The following is a 19,219-nucleotide window of genomic DNA, read 5'->3' as shown; positions in this document are numbered from 1 at the left end:
CATCATGTCGTGGCAAATAGAAGGGAAAAAAGTGAAAGCAGTGACAGACTTTATTTTCTTGGACTCCAAAATTACTGTGGACAGTAACTGCAGTCATGAAATTAAAAGACACTTTATTCCTTTGAAGGAAAGCTATGACAAACCTAGACACAGTATTAAGAAGCACAGATAACACTTTGCTGACAAAGGTCCATAACAGTCAAAGCTATGGTTTTTCCAGTAGTCACGCACGGATATGAAAGTTGGTCCATAAACAAGGCTGAGGACCAAAGAATTGTTGCTTTTGAATTGTGTTATTGGAGAAGACTCTTGAGAGTCTCTTGGACTGCAGGGAGATCAAGCCAGTCAATCTTACAGGAAATCAACCCTGAATATTGATTGGAAGAACTGTTGTTGAAGCAGAAGCTCCAATACTTTGGCCACTTGATGTGAAGAGTCGACTCAATGTAAAAGACCCTGATGATGAGAAAGATGGAGGGCAGGAGGAGAAGAGGGTAACACAGGATGAGATGGTTGGATGGCATCACCAACTCAATGGAAATGAATCTGAGCAAACTCTGGGAGACAGTGGAGGACAGAGGAGCCTGGCGTGCTACAGTCCATGGGTTTGCAAAGAGTCAGACATGACTTAGCAACTGAATAATAATAACACTAATTAAATTGTTGAGAATTCAGCTGGATCTTAGGCAGGAGGGATTAGTGACAGAGATTTGAAAATTATCTATAGATGATAACCAAAACTTTAGGCCAGATGAGACAAGCTATGGAGAGTACAAAATAGGAATCCAATCAATAACTAACTTTCAGGAAGTCTCTGCATTAAAAGGACAGAAAAAAAAATGAGAAAGAAGCTTGAAAGGCTTGAAATCCATATGGATAATAAGAAGTATAGATGAAATCATAAGTAATTATACAAGCATAATTATGTATAATAATTTAGAGTATTTACTGTGTACTATATGCAGGTCAGGAAGCAACAGTTAGAACTGGACATGGAACAACAGACTGGTTCCAAATAGGAAAAGGAGGGTGTCAAGGCTGTATATTGTCACCTCGCTTATTTAACTTATATGCAGAGTACATCATGAAAAACGCTGGGCTGGAAGAAGCACAAGCTGGAATCAAGATTGCTGGGAGAAATATCAATAACCTCAGATATGCAGATGACACCACTCTTATGGCAGAATGTGAAGAGGAACTAAAAAGCCTCTTTGATGAAAGTGAAAGAAGAAAGTGGAAAAAGTTGGCTTAAAGCTCAATATTCAGAAAACTAAGATCATGGCATCTGGTCCCATCACTTCATGGCAAATAGATGGGGAAACAGTGGAAACAGTGTCAGACTTTATTTTTTTGGGCTCCAAAATCACTGCAGATGGTGATTGCAGCCATGAAATTAAAAGACGTTTACTCCTTGGAAGGAAAGTTATGACCAACCTAGATAGCATATTAAAAGGCAGAGACATTACTTTGCCAACAAAGTTCCGTCTAGTTGAGGCTATGGTTTTTCCAGTGGTCAGGTATGGATGTGAGAGTTGGACTGTGAAGAAAACTGAGTGCTGAAGAATTGATGCTTTTGAACTGTGGTGTTGGAGAAGACTCTTGAGAGTCCCTTGGACTGCAAGGAGATCCAACCAGTCCATCCTAAAGGAGATCAGTCCTGGGTGTTCATTGGAAGGACTGATGCTGAAGCTGAAACTCCAGTACTTTGGCCACCTCATGTGAAGAGTTGACTCATTGGAAAAGACGCTGATGTTGGGAGGGATTGGGAGCAGGAAGAGAAGGGGACGACAGAGGATGAGATGGCTGGATGGCATCACCGACTCGATGGACATGAGTTTGAGTAAACTCTGGGAGTTGGTGATGGACAGGGAGGCCTGGCATGCTGAGATTCATGGGGTCGCAAAGAGTTGGACATGACTGAGAGACTGAACTGAACTGAAGCACTGCTTTAAGGGCTTTATATATATATATATATGTGTATATATATATATATACACATATATATGTATATATACATATACACTCATATATTAAGTCATTTAATTTTTATTATAATCTTGTGAGGTGGTTGCTATTATTAACTTCATTTGATAGATGTAGAGAATGAGTCACAGACATGTTAAATTGCTTGTCTGGGGTCACCAACCTAGTAAATACCAAAACTGGGATTCAAAGGGTTTGTAACCTTAATCTCTATGCTTATTGCCTCTCAAGACCATGAGGTTTATCACTTCTGTCCTCCCCAGACTATGTGAAAAACATTAGCTTGATCAGTTATAAAGTTCTCAGGGATGCTTCTTAGAAATTAATCCAACCTCTGGTTTAGGTGTTAATCATAGCAATATTCTGTAAATTAGTTGCCTTAACGTGTGTTAATTAATGATCCCATTCTCTTCACAACAGAATCTTTTAAATAAACAAATATCTTATAATTTATAAACAGGGAAAGATTAACTAAAGAGATCATTAAAATATTGTGAATATAAAGTACTGCTTCTCTTCATTAGCGGATGGCATTAAGTTGAGTCCAACAAACAACCTGAACATGGCAGATTAACTTTAAAAAACTTTAGCTTTATAATCATTATAAAAGAATTTCAATAATACAGACAGAATAAAATAGGTATCAAAACTCTTCTAATTATAAAAAGCAGAAACAATAAGCTCATAGAAAAGAAGTATTAATTTTTTGCAATTGCTTTCTTACAGGTTAAAGTTTAATAGAAGTAGAAGTGCAATGATAAAAACCTTAAAATAAGACTGGTTTGGAACTGGGGACTGTTGTGCCCACCTGCCTCTGCCCAGGGGACACGTGGTAATAGTGGAGATGTCTGTGGTTTGTAACAACGGGGGGTGGGTAGTGCTGCTGGTATCTCGTTGGTAGAGACCAGGAAAGCTAATAAACATCTTACACTGCATGGGACAGCTCTCCCACACACAATATCCTGGCCTCAAATCTCCACAGTGCCAAGTCTGAGAAACCCTGCTATCAAAACAGAATCTATACCACAGCAGTTAAATCAGAAAATTTAAGATGAAGGTCATTACTATAGAATTCAGTACACATTTGAACACAGAAATGAAAAAGATTCTATTATAAAATTTAGGGGTAAAATCAACTTAATTTTGGTGTTAGTGATGTTCAATAAATGTCATATCATTTCTTGCTACCATTATTAGCTCCTTGTTATTTCACTATTTATAAGACTGATGGCGCTCTTTTTCAAAATCTCTATATTTAGCACTTTGACTCTGCTCTTCACACTTGAAATCATTTTTATGGAACATACCAGAAGGGAAACTAAGCTACACATTTTAAAGAATTTAAAGTGGAAACTGATAAACACTGGCATTTCATTCAGTAACTGCTAAAATGCAAAGTTTGGACTAGGCATATTAACTGATGTCTCTTTCTATACAAATTTCCTCTGTTAACATCTCTGAAGGAAAAGGCCCTCTTAACAGACTTTGAGTGTTTAATTTTAACCCAGGGAAAACATTTATGACTGAGGGATAAACCCACAAAACTGAAGTTCATACTGGAAGCCTTTACACTATGAACTATAATGATACCAGTGGGCATGAACATTTTTAAAAGCGTAAAAAAAATCAATGAGCAGACTGTCATTACAGAAACTCATTCTGTATCAAACATATCACCCAAGAGATTGATATTTCATGCTTATAAAACTTAACATAAAATTAAATTGCAAATATTTTCTCACAATCTACTAAAATTATGGCCTAAGGCAATACACTGCTAATATGAAGCATTTGTTCAGCTCTAGTGGACATATTTCCTGTATGATTCATGTGAAAGAAGACTTCATATGCCTCTTCATAGATTCAGTAATAAGGTTTCTGTTTCTTACATGAAACGTAGAAAGGATAAGGAAGCTCTTTAAAATTAAGCCAGCAAATGTTAACACTGAATTATTAATAAATAACAATGAAATTAATAAACTGGGGGATATGTTCTCCTTTGGTCATTTCAGACCTCAGCCATTCCTTCATTATCCAAATACACAGAAAACACCTAAATATTCCATAGAGAAAATACATTTTCAATCTTTAGGCACAAAACCAGAAGGAGAGACTTCAAGTAAAGTAGTAGACTGTGATTTCTTCCCCTGAAATCTAGAAGGACCAAAAGAGGTAACTTCAGTCATTTCACTCCAAAAACTTAGGGGTAACAGAAAAAAGAGTTGTGGAAACGATTCTACATTTTATCTTTCAGGATGTGAATAACTCAAGAGTTCTTAAGGAACAGGAAAAGATAAGACTGATTTCAATATTATCAACTTGATACAATTTAAAACTTATGTGTTTTTAGCCAGTAAAGCATTTGCTTATTAACATATTTCAGAATACACATAGAAGGAAATAACATCTTAAATGATCTTGAAATTATTACACATTTGGCTTTATGCTGAAATCTACTTAACAACTTGAAAAATTATCAGACTTTATATCAAAGTATAATAGGCAATTCTTACCTTAAGCATTCAGCATCATTTTGAGGTTTTTCACTGATTTTTATTTTTTCTGCCTCTAGGTATTTAGTAGTACAAATGGCTCCATTTTTTTTATCTTCAAAACCTAAACAATTAAGAAAATTCTTATACTCTTTAAAAAATTAAATATAAAGGTTATCTTTCTTCATTCATAAAAACAATGCTCTAAATTTTGGTGTTTCATGTAAAATACATATACGAATGCTTTTTATTTTTATACTTAAATGTAGCAATCAAAGACACAAAAAAAGATCTTAAATTTTATGAAATTAAAAATAACCAGATTCAACACTTAATCAATTTAGTGCTTTACCTATTCCTTTTTCACATCAATAAAATTCCCTTTTTACATCACCTATATCCCAATGAGTAAATACATTTTGAAAGAATAATATTAACCTATAATAGAGAAGACTCTTGTGAGCCCCTTGGACTGCAAGATCAAACCAGTCAATCCCAAAAGAAATCAACCCTGAATATTCACTGGAATGACTGATGCTGAAGATGAAACTTCAATACTTTGGCCACCTGATATGAACTGACTCATTGGAAAAGACCCTGATGCTGGGAAAGACTGAAGGCAAAAAGGAGAAGGGGGCACCAGAGGATGAGATAGACAGATATCATCACTGGCTCAATGAGCACAAATTTAGCAGACTCCAGGAGATGGTGAAGGATAGGAGGGCCTAGTGTGCTACAGTCCATGGGGTCACAAAGAGTTGGACACAACAACTTAGCAACTGAACAACAAACAATAGGTATATAACTACTCATCAGAAAAGTGACTCATATATGTAATACCTTTAAGCTTCCTCTGCAAAGTAAATAATTCTTGTATTAATTCACTCTTTTGTTTTTGAAGTTCATTTAACAGGGCATTATCATGTTCCATTGACTTCATTTCTAGAAACAAATATGCAAAAAAAACCCATATTTTAACTATTTTTGGCTTTGCCTAATGTCTGTCAAGAATGATTAACTTTTTCTTGTGTAGTAAAAATGTAAGCAATGTATGGTCAATATACTTTTGGGAGTACTGCTTAACAATATTAGATCTTCCAATCCATCAGCTTGGGAGGACTTTCCCTTTATTTAGGTCTTCTTTCTTTCAACAATGTTTTTTGTAGTTTTTATATACAAGTCTTAAACTGTTGTTAAACGTGTTTTACTCTTTTTTGATTGCAAATTGAATGTTAATTTACAAATTGTCCATTTGGCTTGTGGATATTGATCTAATAACCTGCCACCTTGCTGAACTTGTTTATTAGCTCAAATAGGATTCCTTAGGATTTCTATACACAAGATCATGCTATGTTCAAATAGAGATAGTTTTACTACTTCATTTCCAATCTAGATGTCTTATATTTTTTTCTTGCCTGACTGCCCAGGCTAAAATCTCTAGTAAAATGCTGAATACAAGCATTAGGAAGGATGAATATTTCATCTTTTCCTGATTTTAGATGAGAAATTCTCATTCTTCCATCATAAATAACATTCACCAGGGTTTTTCATAGATACTCTTCATCAGATTGAGAATGGTCCCTTTTATGTCTAGTTTATTGACTGTGTTTATCATGAAAGGATGCTGGATCTTGCCAAGTAGTTTTTTGAATTTTTATTATTTTATATCTTTTATTTCTCTCTATTATATTCATGGTCTTGAATATTTTTATAATATCAATTTTAAAAGTCTTTCTCTGTGAATTTCATTATCTCTATGATTTCTGGAGATGTTTCTGTTGACCTAATGTCCTTTTTGGCATGAGATACAATTCCTTTTTCATAAATTAGTGATTTTTGGTTGGATACTAGACATTTTGCTTACTATTTTGTTGATCTTTGAATTTGCTCTCTTCCCCTCAAGCATGTTGATACCTGCTATTTAGCATGCAGTTAGGTAACATAATTAGGTTCAAATCTTGCTTTTAAGATTTAGAGTGTGTCCAGAACAGCCTTAGGTCAAAAGCTAATTGAATCGTACTATTAAGGCAGGATTTTTCTGTTTAATGAGCTCTTTCTATTCTGAAAGGATGGAACATGAAAGTCTCTCAGTCCTGTGTGAGCTCACGGAATTGTTGAGCTTATGATTCCCTTGCAGTTTTTCTTTATTCAGTCTAGAGGATTTTCCCCTATGTAGGCAAAGTAATATATAGCCAAAGACTCAAAGCAACCTCTATGTAGATTTCTGGAGGTTTTGTCTGTGCAGTTCTTTCCTCTCAGTAAGTTGTCCTGAAAATTTCAGCTAACTCAGCCTCCCTGAACCCCAGTCTTTGTATCCTCGACTCAATCAGGCCACTATGTTTTAAGTTCCCTCTCTCTCTCCTGTTGTCAAAAAAACTGCAACCAGGTAAAAGTTTAGGGTAATCATCCTTCATGTGTTTTCCTTCTCTTAGGAATCAGAGTCTTGGACAGTCTCTTGCCTCAATATCTAAAAATAGCTTTTAATACATTTTCTCTAGTTGTAGTTTTTGTATTGCGCTCCTTCCTGATAATAATATATATATACATTTATATATATATATATATTAGAACTTCCCAGATGTATGCCTATAAGATGTCCCATACTCTCTACCCAAAGCAACTTATCTCTGAGAGCCTCATTTTCTTCATTTATGAAATTAAGCTAATTAAAAAGTATAATCCCTATGTTTTAAGGGTTTAATTATGATCCAGGTAGCATTCCATGTAATTAAATATTATTTCATGAGTAATTACAACAATCTTGTTAAGGTCATTATCATTATCCTCCATCTTCATAGATGAAGAAACTGAAGCAAATAAAACTTAAGCATCTTGTCCCAAATCACATATTACTCTCTGGTGGTTCTCCTCTTGCCCTCTTTGACATCTCTGTCTCATTATTCTCTTTCTTTCCTTAAATGCTATGCTTTTCCATTTTCTGCCTTTGGTCTTTGCTATCCCTTTATGTTCCCTCTACAAGTTCCCTTTGAATTATGTTAGCAACTTATCTGGAATCCCACAACTAATGTTCTAGCTTGATCTCTTGTATCAGTTTCACAACCAAATTTTAACCTGCTACTTGGGCATTTCTACCTGTTTATCCCATAGACATCTCCAACTAAAAACATCGAAACAAAACTTAAGTTTTTTTGTCTAGAAAAGGCTACAGTTCACCTCCATCTCTGCTCTTCCTCCTGGTACCATATTCTACCCAATCTCTGAAGTTTGAAAACTGTGGTTCATGCTTGACTTTCATTATATCTGTTTAGTCAGTGACACATCTGTCATTCTTCCTAAAAATCTCTTTGTCTTCTCCTCTCTTGCTAACTTCTATTTTTTTCTTTAATAATTTCATTTATTTATGGCTGTACTGGGTCTCATCGTTGTGCAGAGTTTTCTCTAGTTGCAGTGAGCGGGTGTTACGCTTAGTTGGGCAGGTTTCTCATTGTGGTGGCTTCTCTTTCTGCACAGTACAAGCTCTAGGTCGTGTGGGCTTCAATAATTGAGGCACATGGGCTCAACAGTTGCAGAACAAGGGCTTAGCTGCTCTGCCGCATGTGGGATTTTCCCTGACCAGGGATCAAACCCGTGTCTCTCGCACTGACAGACGGATTCTTCACCACTGAGCCTCTCTTTGATGATTTCTTTAGTTCAGGATCTTATTATAGACTGCAATTACCTGCATACTAGTGTTTCTGAAATGGAATTCTCCCCACCCCACTGTGTAACAGTGTTTCCTAGTTTAAACTGTGTTGATGGTAAAATAAAGATCACAGCAACAATATCACATATATAGTTTCTATCACAATGTACTATAAATATCTGCCTATATATTTCATCCCCCCACATTTTAGTTATACCTCCAGGACCTAGAAGGGTGCCTAATATATAACAGATTGTAAACAGAATTTGGTTATTAAATAAATGACCAATGATCATGTCACACCTACTTCTAAAGAACTTGAGACAGCTCACAGTAAAAGAGATATATAATTAAGATAAAAGTAAAAGAATAGCAATGCAATAACCCAATTTACTTATGAAAATGCAAAATTTCTGGAAAATTCATTAATTCAAAATAAGTTATCTTCATTAATGCCAGATAAATGAGATGGTACTATGTTTTCATACCCATTTTAAGAATGTTTGCCTGGTTTTCTAAGTCAGATATTTGAATCTTGACATTTTCTTTCATCAAGAGCTCTCGTTTCTTTGTTAATTCATATTCATTATTGAAATCTGTAATTTCCTTAATAAATTTTTCTTCCTCCTCTGTAACTCTTCTCTTTGTAGCCTCCTGAAAAATGGAAACAAAGGACCAAATATAGGTGTTAATTGCAACAATATTCTTCTTTAATGATTAAAATTCAATCATTTGGAAATACTGAGAATGAAACAGAAAATTATATTCCTGGTACTAAAATGTTATATTCCTCCAGCAATATTAATTTTAAAAATTGAGGTTATTACATGATAACAACTAACTATTTTCATGTGAAAGATTTATCCTTAATATTTTAGGAGAATTACTGAGGTAGAAAGTTTACCACCCATCATTATGTATGTGTCTGTTTGTGTATTAAACTTACAGCCATATATGCCATTTTGTCATTGCAAAATTGGTGATAAAATAACTAAATGATCAAAGTTGAAAATGAAAATCTATACTCAAAGGAATTACATTGCAACTGGATGGAAAAGAATTAAATGACCAAAGTTGAAAATGCAGGTCTACACTCAAAGGAATAACTGTCCTTTGAGTGTAAATTCCAAAAAAATCTTTTAAAATGTAGACAAGGTAAAATTACATGGTCGTTTCAAATATAGTTCTAAATAACAGTTTAAATTTCATAAAATATCAACATGAAGTAGAAATAAGAATTTCCAGAAACTTTAAACAATGCTAGAACCTAAAGTTTTTGACAATGGTAGAACCTAAACATTACTGTTTTCCAATTTTTTTCCAAGAAACAGAACTAATTAAGAGCTACAGCTGGAAACTTGCCATGCCATTCATAACCATTTGGTGGTTGATTCTGACTCTGGATATATATTTTTAAGTTTAAAATGTATTTTTTTGAAAAGTCAATTAGTTACAGATTATATTCTTAAGCTGTTCTTGTCATTTAAAGCTACTGAGTCTGTTTGCTGTGATTTAAGATAAAAAAAATAAACAAAATCTATCTTTGCTCCCACATCCATTAATATGCCGCAAGTTTGAACCTCTGTGCCTTTCAAAAGCATTAAAACCAAGACCTTGAAGCCTGAGCAATTCAACTCAGTTTCAATGTTTCTTTTATGCTTATTACAATTGCAAATAATTTCTATACTGCATCCTGACAATTTAATTCTTTCAAACTATATTACTCTACCAATTGGTTTAAAATAGCACTTAATAATTTTCCATATCTCAATAGGACTACCTACCAATATGCATATGGATAATTTTTCTAAATGTATATCTAATCATATTTTTATACAAATTTTTGATACAATTAGTAAAATAAACTTTTCCAAGTGGATGGAGACGTACAAAGGTTTGGAGAAGCATATTCCTTTGGTTTGTAATTTCATTGCACTGTCTCTCTAAGGCATTTTCGTGCGTTTTCAAAAGCTGTAAGAAGAAGGCTTTTTCAGAAAACTGCTGAACCTTTAAGGCAAAAAAAAAGGGGGGGGGAAATCAGAATGAAACAATTAGACATTTCAGGGTATCTTAATTAATAGAAGAGATCTGTATAGCATAAAATTTTTTATATCAACCTTTAAGATGCAAAATAAAATTCACATTAAACATCTTACTTTATATGCTCTATCTTAAATTATTTCATAAGTGCTTTACAATTTTTATAATCTCTTCCCCTAATAAAACTATAGGCACATCAAGGGCAGAGAATGCATTTTTCCTGATATCTAGTACATTTGGTAGCTTAGGCACTAAGCTACTAAGCTATGACGCACACTGAAATTTGCTTCAAGACAGTTTGTTTTAAAGAACAAGTTTTTAGTCTTATTACTAGAAAATATGGATAAAGAAATCATGTATACAATATGACTAGTAAAATAATGAGATTAAATCTAGAAACCACAGGCAAAAATCCACTCCCATGACTATAGTTATACCCAATAAAACACAAATCTGTTAAAGTTCTCATATGGGTTTTGAGAACTCATTTTTTATTTTAGTACCTCATTTGGTTCTAACTAGCAAAAGATATAATAAACATTAATATTAGATATGTAACTGTTATTTCATTTGGGCTATAAAGAATAGCATCTCTTGAGACCATGAATATTGAAATGAAAGTCAGGAAACTTTAATATGTAAAAGCTAAAAATGATGCCAGACTGGAAATAATCCTTCCACTACATTCAGTACTGGCCCTCATAAGAAAGCATCACTTCAAGTTTGGGGCTGTTCCCATCTCCACAGAGAAAAGAAAAAAGAAATAAATCCAAACTTAAATTGCAGAAAGAAAGATTTATGTTAGCTATAAGAGCTTCTTCAAGGTGAGAGACAGGTTGTGAAATCTCTGTCCCAGAAGATATTGAATAGTAAAGAGCTAGGAATAGTCTGGTCCAGACCCAAAGGGTTGGCCTAAAAGACATTTTGAAATGATATGGCTAAAAAGCCCTACAAATACTGGCATTAAAAAAAAAACACAGCTGAAATAAACAGAAAATATGATCTTACATTTATATAATATCATAGCACATCTGCCAATACCTTCAGCACTTAGTGCTGATTTCATCAACTCTATCATCAATAAAGAAAGATTAGAAAGGTACAACTTACATGACCAGAGGGATTCAGAAATACTTTCAAAATTGGGGGAGGGGAGAATGGGGCAGTTAATATTTTACTGTCTGAGAAGACAGAAATTAGAAAACATATGTCTTGATCTATAAAATCATATACAAACTGGTAACAATGGTGAGCAAAGGTATGATCATGAATTCTATCACATTTATTTCAAATAAGAAAATACTTCTAAGCTATTTAATATGTATTATATAAATGAGAGTAAAATGAGTTCCAAAGAAGTTAATACCTTAACAAAGGTTATATAATTAATTAGGGGAAAACCCAGGACTAAAATTCAGTTCTTCTGACTTTATTACTTCTAAATCATGGTCCTATTATGGAAATACTAGAACTATTTCACAGTAATATAAAGATACTTTTGGAACTAAAACAGGACTTCGGTCTCTGAAAACAGTATAAGTTGAAAGTGTACAAATATAGGAGACAGAAAAATTATCAAATACTAGGTCTATGAACTGAAAAAAGGTTCAGTTCAGTTCAGTTCAGTCGCTCAGTCATGTCCAACTCTTTGCGACCCCATGAATCGCAGCATGCCAGGCCTCCCTGTCCATCACCAACTCCCAGAGTTTACTCAAACTCATGTCCATCGAGTTGGTGATGCCATCCAGCCATCTCATCCTCTGTCGTCCCCTTCTCCTGCCCCCAACCACTCCCAGCATCAGGGTCTTTTCCAATGAGTCAACTCTTCGCATGAGGTGGCCAAAGTACTGGAGTTTCAGCTTCAGCATCAGTCCTTCCAATGAACACCCAGGACTGATCTCCTTTAGGATGGACTGGTTGGATCTCCTTGCAGTTCAAGGGACTCTCAAGAGTCCAACACCACAGTTCAAAAGCATCAGTTTTTCGGTGCTCAGCTTTCTTCACAGTCCAACTCTCACATCCATACATGACCACTGGAAAAACCATAGCCTTGACCAGACAGACCTTTGTAGTATATTCCTAACTCTCAGAGTTGCACTTATGAACAATAACACCAATGCCAACAAAAATGCTTTGAGACCAAACATCAGGCTGGATAAATTTTGGGTTAATCCAATTAGGTATTTTATGTAATATGCCTTTCAGAATCAAAATTCCTAAATTCTGATTCTGTTTCTACCACAATTTGTAGTCAAACCTGCAATGAAAACCAAAAATGGAGAAAATATTACTTATTAAACTAAGGAAGTTTAAAATAAGACAAGCAAATTTATTACTCAAATTCAGAAAAGCCTTATCTTAAGGACTTAGAAGTTAAGATGTTCTATTATGGCTATCAATAAGACCTAAAATTATCACTGAACTCATGTTTTCTTTCTTAAAAGGAAAAGTAATAATTAAAGAAAGATATTAGACATACTGTCATTTAATTGGAATGTTTTACCATAAAACATGAAATCTGAAAAAATGAAATCTAAATACACCAAATGAAAATTAGACAACTATTTAAAAGTTCTGTAAGAAAGGTATAGCTGAAATTTTTCTCTTCCTAAAATTCTATGTAAATTATCCACTTTGAGGTCTTTTTACTTCTTTGTTTTAAATCATTATTGGTGTACTCTTCATTCCTACTTTCTGTTTTACACTCTATCTTCTCATACATTTTCCTCTTTTAATCAAGACCTAAAATGTCCCAGAGAATCAATTACTACAGAAAGATTACAGTAACATTAATTTTTAAATTTACTTAGGATCTGTGATGAAAACATTTAATGCATAATAGAATTGGCAAGTAGGGAAAAGAGAGTAATAGAAGAAAGAAGCAGGACTTTGGAGAAGCTCAAGTTAAGAAGGTTAAGAAAGAACAGATGCCTATGATATGTTGACTCACAAGCTGAGGATGGCAATAAGTTATGGCTGTAGGAACTACATGGGATCTAATATTATCAGACCTTCTATTTTATTGTAACTAAGGGGTCAAAGGCTTTAGGATCTATCCAGTTCCATCTACCAAGTTATTAATTTTACTACTAAAAAAGCTTTTCAAGACCACCTATTTGTGGAATGTGTTTCTCACTATTCCTTTTGTTCTTCCTGTTATCACAACTCATTTCTTAAATTATTTTTCACATTCTGACTTTTTAAAACCATATCTACTACTGTATAAATATTCCAAATATAACCCTGAAGATACTGATAGGGTCACAAGATGAGGTCATCTCACAGAATAAATTATCATTAGAGATTTCTCTCATCTTTCTTTTGTTGCGAAAGTACGGGTAGGAATCAGAATTGGAAAGATACTAAAAGAGATGCAAAATTGTAATTTAAAAAGATAGTTTTGAACTTATCTCTGAGTCAGGTTTGAACTGAGGCACTATCTTACACTCATAGTAGCCTGGACATCCATGATAAAAAACAAACAAACAAACAAACAAAAAGACTTACTTACAAAAAGAAACTACTGGCTATATCTGCTAAATTACCCAGGGATCTCAAGGGGCTACAAACAATAAAAAGAAAGCGGTGGAAGGTTCAAATTTCTCTTTCTCATCTTGTTCCTTCCTCTGACTACAAACAAAATGAAAATATCTGTGTGCATCTGTAAAGTTATATTCTAGAATCAAACAGCCAAGTTTTCTAAGAAAATACTGTTGTTTTGAAAATTTTTAATTTATAACAGTGCCAACACTCTGGTTAATTTTACCTTTTTCAGCAATAAAGATTTTGCTTGTTTCTTCCCCTGTCTTATTTCTCCTGGGATATTTGAGCTGTCAATAGAGCTTGTAGTTTTTCCAATGAGTTAACTTATCTGGTCAACTAGGTCAGTTTTCAGCATAGCCATTATTTGGGACTCTTCACTACTCTTGCCACTTGGACACCCTTAGGTATTTTTCTACCAAAATAACTTGAAAAGTGAGAATGACTGACGATGTGAAATTACTGTCTGGGTTCAAGTAAAGAAAGTATTTTTAGTAATGCTGAAAATTCTCCAAGTCAGGCTTCAACAGTATGTGAACCATGAACTTTCAGATGTTCAAGCTCGTTTTAGAAAAGGCAGAGGAACCAGACATCAAATTGCCAGTATTCATGGGATCATTGAAAAAGCAAGAGAGTTCTGGAAAAACATCAATTTCTGTTTTATTGACTATGCCAAAGCCTTTGACTGTGTGGATCACAATAAACTGTGGAAAATTCTTCAAGAGATGGGAATACCAGACCACCTGATCTGCCTCTTGAGAAATCTGTATGCAGGTCAGGAAGCAACGGTTAGAACTGGTCATGGAACAACAGACTGGTTCCAAATAGGAAAAGGAGTACATCAAGGCTGTACTGTCACCCTGCTTATTTAACTTATATGTAGAGTATACATCATGAGAAATACTGGGCTGGACGAAGCACAGCTGGAATCAAGATTGCCAGGAGAAATATCAATAACCTCAGATATGCAGATGACACCACCCTTATGGCAGAAAAGGAAGAAGAACTAAAGAGCCTCTTGAAAGTGAAAGAGAAGAGTGAAAAAGTTGGCTTAAAGCTCAACATTCAGAACACTAAGATCATGGCATCTGGTCCCATCACATCATGACAAACAGATGAGGAAACAATGCCAGACTATTTTGGGGGGCTCCAAAATCACTGCAGATGGTGCCTGCAGCCATGAAATTAAAAGACGCTTACTCCTTGGAAGGAAAGTTATGACCAACTTAGACAGCATATTAAAAAGCAGAGACATTACTTTGCCAACCAAGGTCTGTCCAGTCAAGGCTATGGTTTTTCCAGTGATCATGTATGGATGTGAGACTTGGACTGTGAAGAGAGCTGAGTGCCAAAGAATTGATGCTTTTGAACTGTGGTGTTGGATAAGACTCTTGAGAGTCCCTTGGACTGCCAGTCCATCCTAAAGGAGATCAGTCCTGGGTGTTCATTGGAAGGACTGAGGCTGAAGCTGAAACTCCAATACTTTGGCCACCTGATGCGAAGAGCTGACTCATTTGAAAAGACCCTGATGCTGGGGGGGATTAAGAGCAGGAGGAGAAGGGGACGACAGAGGATGAGATGGTTGGATGGCATCGCCGATTCAATGGACATGAGTTTGAGTAAACTCTGGGAGTTGGTGATGGACAGGGAGGCCTGGCATGCTGCAGTCCATGGGGTCGCAGAGCCAGACAAGACTGAGCCACTGAACTGAACTGAACTGAAACAAAGCACAAAGTATAATCTACATTTTGCTGTGGATGCTGTTGCTTAAAATAATTTCAGGTTTTAGGATCTGATATTTTGCTGATTAAAAGCTCTGCCCAATAGTAAAATAGACATTACACAAGAAAACATCATGAAAGTTAGGTAGAAATTTCCACATTCATAATCATAGTAACTGGGGTAAGAATGTGTTTGTATTGACTATGAAAAAGGTTACTTAACTATTTAAACACTAGAGTACTTCAGTGAATACTGTATCAGTTGTGGATATTAAAAAACATATCTATTATTTATTTTATAGGAGATGAAAATGGCAACCCAATCTAGTAATTTTGTCTAGAGAACCCCATGGACAAAGGAACCTGGCAGGCTACAGTCCATGGGGTTGCAGAGTTAGACACGACTGAAGCGACTGAGGACACAGCACATTTTTTTAATAAACACAATTCTTAACCACAGATGCAATGCTTAAAGAATAACTCACTATGACACAGTAATTCTAATATAATAAGCAAAGAAGGTTCAATGTTAGTAAATATTAGTCTTTATAATTGCTCGTAAGGCTTTACACGATTGCACTCCCTTATTCCCCCTATCATCTTTTCTTCTACCAGTCTCTTCTTCAGTCACTCCTCTCTAGCCACACTGGTCTGCTTGTTATTCCCCAAACATCCAGTCATACCCTCTCCTCAAGGCCTTTGCACTGGCTATTCTCTGTCTAGAAACCTCTTTCTCCAGATTTCTCATGGTTTATTCCTTCACCTCAGTCAAGTCTTGGCTCATCTCTCCTCTTTTCACTAAGGATTGTAAGGATCCCTGATAAGACCACTGCTATGTAGGTCTGTTCTGGAAGTTTTTGTTAATGCAGTATATCAAGAAAAGGAACAACAGATGGAATGATTAAAAAACCCGGCACACAGTTCTCTTTCTTTTTCATTTCTTCAAGCAAATATGATTATTGTATACTTAGTAAATCCAAGACACTGTTAGAAATAATGAAGAGTTCAGTAAAAAGGCTAGTAACAAAATAAACACCAAAAACTAATATTTTTTTTCTATTTACGAACAACAAGTAGAAAAAAAACAGGAAAGATCCCATTTATAACAGCAAAAACAAAATAAATAAAACCACAGGTAAACTCAACAAGAAGTATCTGGGACCTATATGAAAAAGTCTATACTGAGGAACATAAAAGAAAGTATAAATAAATAGAAAGACACACAGTATTTGTGAATGTGAAAATTCATAGTTGTAAACATATCAGTTCTCCCCAAATAAAATGAGTATAATATTAATTAAAACTCCAATACTTTTGTTGGATCTTGATAAAATGACCTCAAATTCATTTTGGAAAACAAACAAACAAAAAGAATCAGGAAAATTCTAAAAAAGAAATTGTTCTTCCAGAGCATCAAAGATATTGTAAAGCTAATGTTTAAGTTAAGTGAATGTGATACTGGTGACAAAACAAATAGATTAACAGAATTATATAGAATATATTAGAACAGACACAAATATACAGTTTCACACAAAAACACAAGCTGGTGTGTAAATATATATATATATATATATATCATAAAGATGGTGTTTCCAGTCAATGAGAAACATGTGACATTTACCCAAGAGAAAAATAAGCAATCATTTTTATTTATGAGTAAGAAAAAATCTTGTAAAAGTTCTGGAAAAGACATTGCTTAAACAATGAATTTCAGAAACAAACAAAAGGCTTAAAAATTCTAGTAACACAAAGATTCTAAATTTTGATTAAAAAAAGCTACAAATAATAAAATTTTCAACAAATGACAAAGAGTTAATACCTATTGCATACAAAAAGCTAGAATTCAATGAGAAAAAGACAAGAAAAGGATATTATTAGGCAATACACAAGGTAACTATGAGCAATACTAACAAATGAAAATATAAGTAACCTATAAAGTTCGAATTAAAACCATAAAAGATGTCACTGTTGACACATTTGTAAAGAAAATCAATCATTTCTATTGCACAAATAGTGAAATTGTGGAAATACAACCTGGGACTTTTCTGAGGACAATTTGAAAATTATCAAAAGCCTTAAGAATACAGTTGACCCTCCCTTGGATAACACAGGGGTTGGGGGACTGATCCTTGGTACGGTAAAAATCTACGTATAATTCATAGTTAGATCTCCATAACCACAGTTCTAATCCTCACAGTCAATCAATCAGATGATGCAGTACTGCAGTATTTATTAAAAAGAAATCTTCATGTAAGCGTACCCATGCAGTTCAAACCTATGTTGTTCAAGGATCAACTGTATCTACCAATTTGATTTCTAGGACTTTACCCTAAAAACATAAGTGTAGAGGGATGTACGGATAAAAGTATCATCACAATGATATTATTAATTGCATTATAAATAGGAAATCAGTTAGAGAAAAATATATAATATCCATTTAATGGGAAACTATGCTACCATTAAAATTTGTTTACTTAGATATATACTTACTGATATATCCAAGGTATAGTAAATAGAGAAAAAGGCAAAGGAGAAAGGGAAAGATATACCCAATTGCATGCAGAGTTTCAAAGAATAGCAAGGAGAGATAAGAAAGACTTCTTAAGTGTAAAATGCAAAAAAAAAAAAAAGAGGAAAACAATAGAATGGGAAAGACTAGCGTTATCTTCAAGAAAATGAGAGATACCAAGGGAATACTTCATGGAAAGATGGGCACAATAAAGGACAGAAATGATAAGGACCTAACAGAAGCAGAAGAGATTAAGAAGAGGTGGCAAGAATACACAGAAGAATTGTACAAAAAATATCTTAATGACCCAGAAAACCATGATGGTGTGTTCACTCACCCAGAGCCAGACATCCTGGAGTCCAAAGTCAAGTGGGCCCTAGGAAGCATTACTATGAATAAAGCTAGAGGAGATAATGGAATTCCAATTTACCTATTTCAAATCTGAAAAGATGATGCTGTTTAAGTGCTGCACTCAATATGTCAGCAAATTTGGAAAACTCAGCAGTGGCCACAGGACTGGAAAAGGTCAGTTTTCATTCCAATTCCAAAGAAAGGTAATGCCAAAGAATGTTCAAACCAGCACACAATTGTGCTCATTTCACATGCTATCAAAGTAATGCTCAAAATTCTTCAAGCTAGGCTTCAATAGTACCTGAGTTGAGAACTTCCAGATGTATAAACTGGGTTTAGAAAAGGCAGAGGAACTAGAGATCAAACTGCCAGCATCCACTGGGTCATAGGAAAAGAAAGAGAATTCCAGAAAAACATCTGCTTCATTGACTATGCTAAAGCCTTTGTGTGGATCACAGCAAACTGTGAAAAATCCTTTAAAAGATCAGAATACCAGACCACCTGGTTTGGAACACACCAAAAAAAGATGCCCCTCATCTAAAGACAAAGAAGAAACCTCAGTGAGACAGTAGGATGGGTACAATCATGATAAAATCAAATCCCATCCCTGCCAGGTGGGTGACCCACAAACTGGAGAACAATAATACCAAAGAAGTTTTCCCACTGTTGCGAAGGTTCTGAGCCCCACGTCAGGCTTCCCAGCCTGGGGATCTGACAAAGGGACTGGGAATCCCCAAGGACTCTGACCTTGAAGGCCAGTGGGATTTGATTATAGGACCTCCACAAGACTGGGGGAAACAGAGACTCCAGGCTTGCAGGGCCCAGACAAAATCCTACACACACCAATACCAGAGAACGGGAGCAGTGACCCCACAGGAGCCTGAACCAAAACCGCCTGCTAGCGTTGGAGCGTCTCCTGCGGAAGGGTGGGCTGGCAGTG

General features: G+C 35.0%; 1 protein-coding gene across 1 annotated transcript in view; it reads right to left on the bottom strand.

Moving 5' to 3' along the window:
• The window catches only part of CCDC172 (coiled-coil domain containing 172), a 52,356-nt gene that overhangs the window by 14,315 nt on the left and 18,822 nt on the right, over positions 1-19,219 (bottom strand). Inside the window, exons 3-6 of the mRNA XM_065920126.1 lie at positions 10,009-10,125; positions 8,607-8,772; positions 5,316-5,417; positions 4,497-4,599 (exon numbers count right to left, since the gene is read on the bottom strand). Coding sequence (XP_065776198.1) covers positions 4,497-4,599; positions 5,316-5,417; positions 8,607-8,772; positions 10,009-10,125 — 488 coding nt within the window. The remainder of the gene's footprint in view (positions 1-4,496; positions 4,600-5,315; positions 5,418-8,606; positions 8,773-10,008; positions 10,126-19,219) is intronic.

This window comes from Muntiacus reevesi, chromosome 2, assembly GCF_963930625.1.
Source record: "Muntiacus reevesi chromosome 2, mMunRee1.1, whole genome shotgun sequence".
In the NCBI taxonomy this organism is placed as follows: Eukaryota; Metazoa; Chordata; class Mammalia; order Artiodactyla; family Cervidae; genus Muntiacus; species Muntiacus reevesi.
The sequence above is the reverse complement of the archived record's forward strand: the minus strand, read 5'-3'. Positions and strand labels throughout refer to the sequence as shown.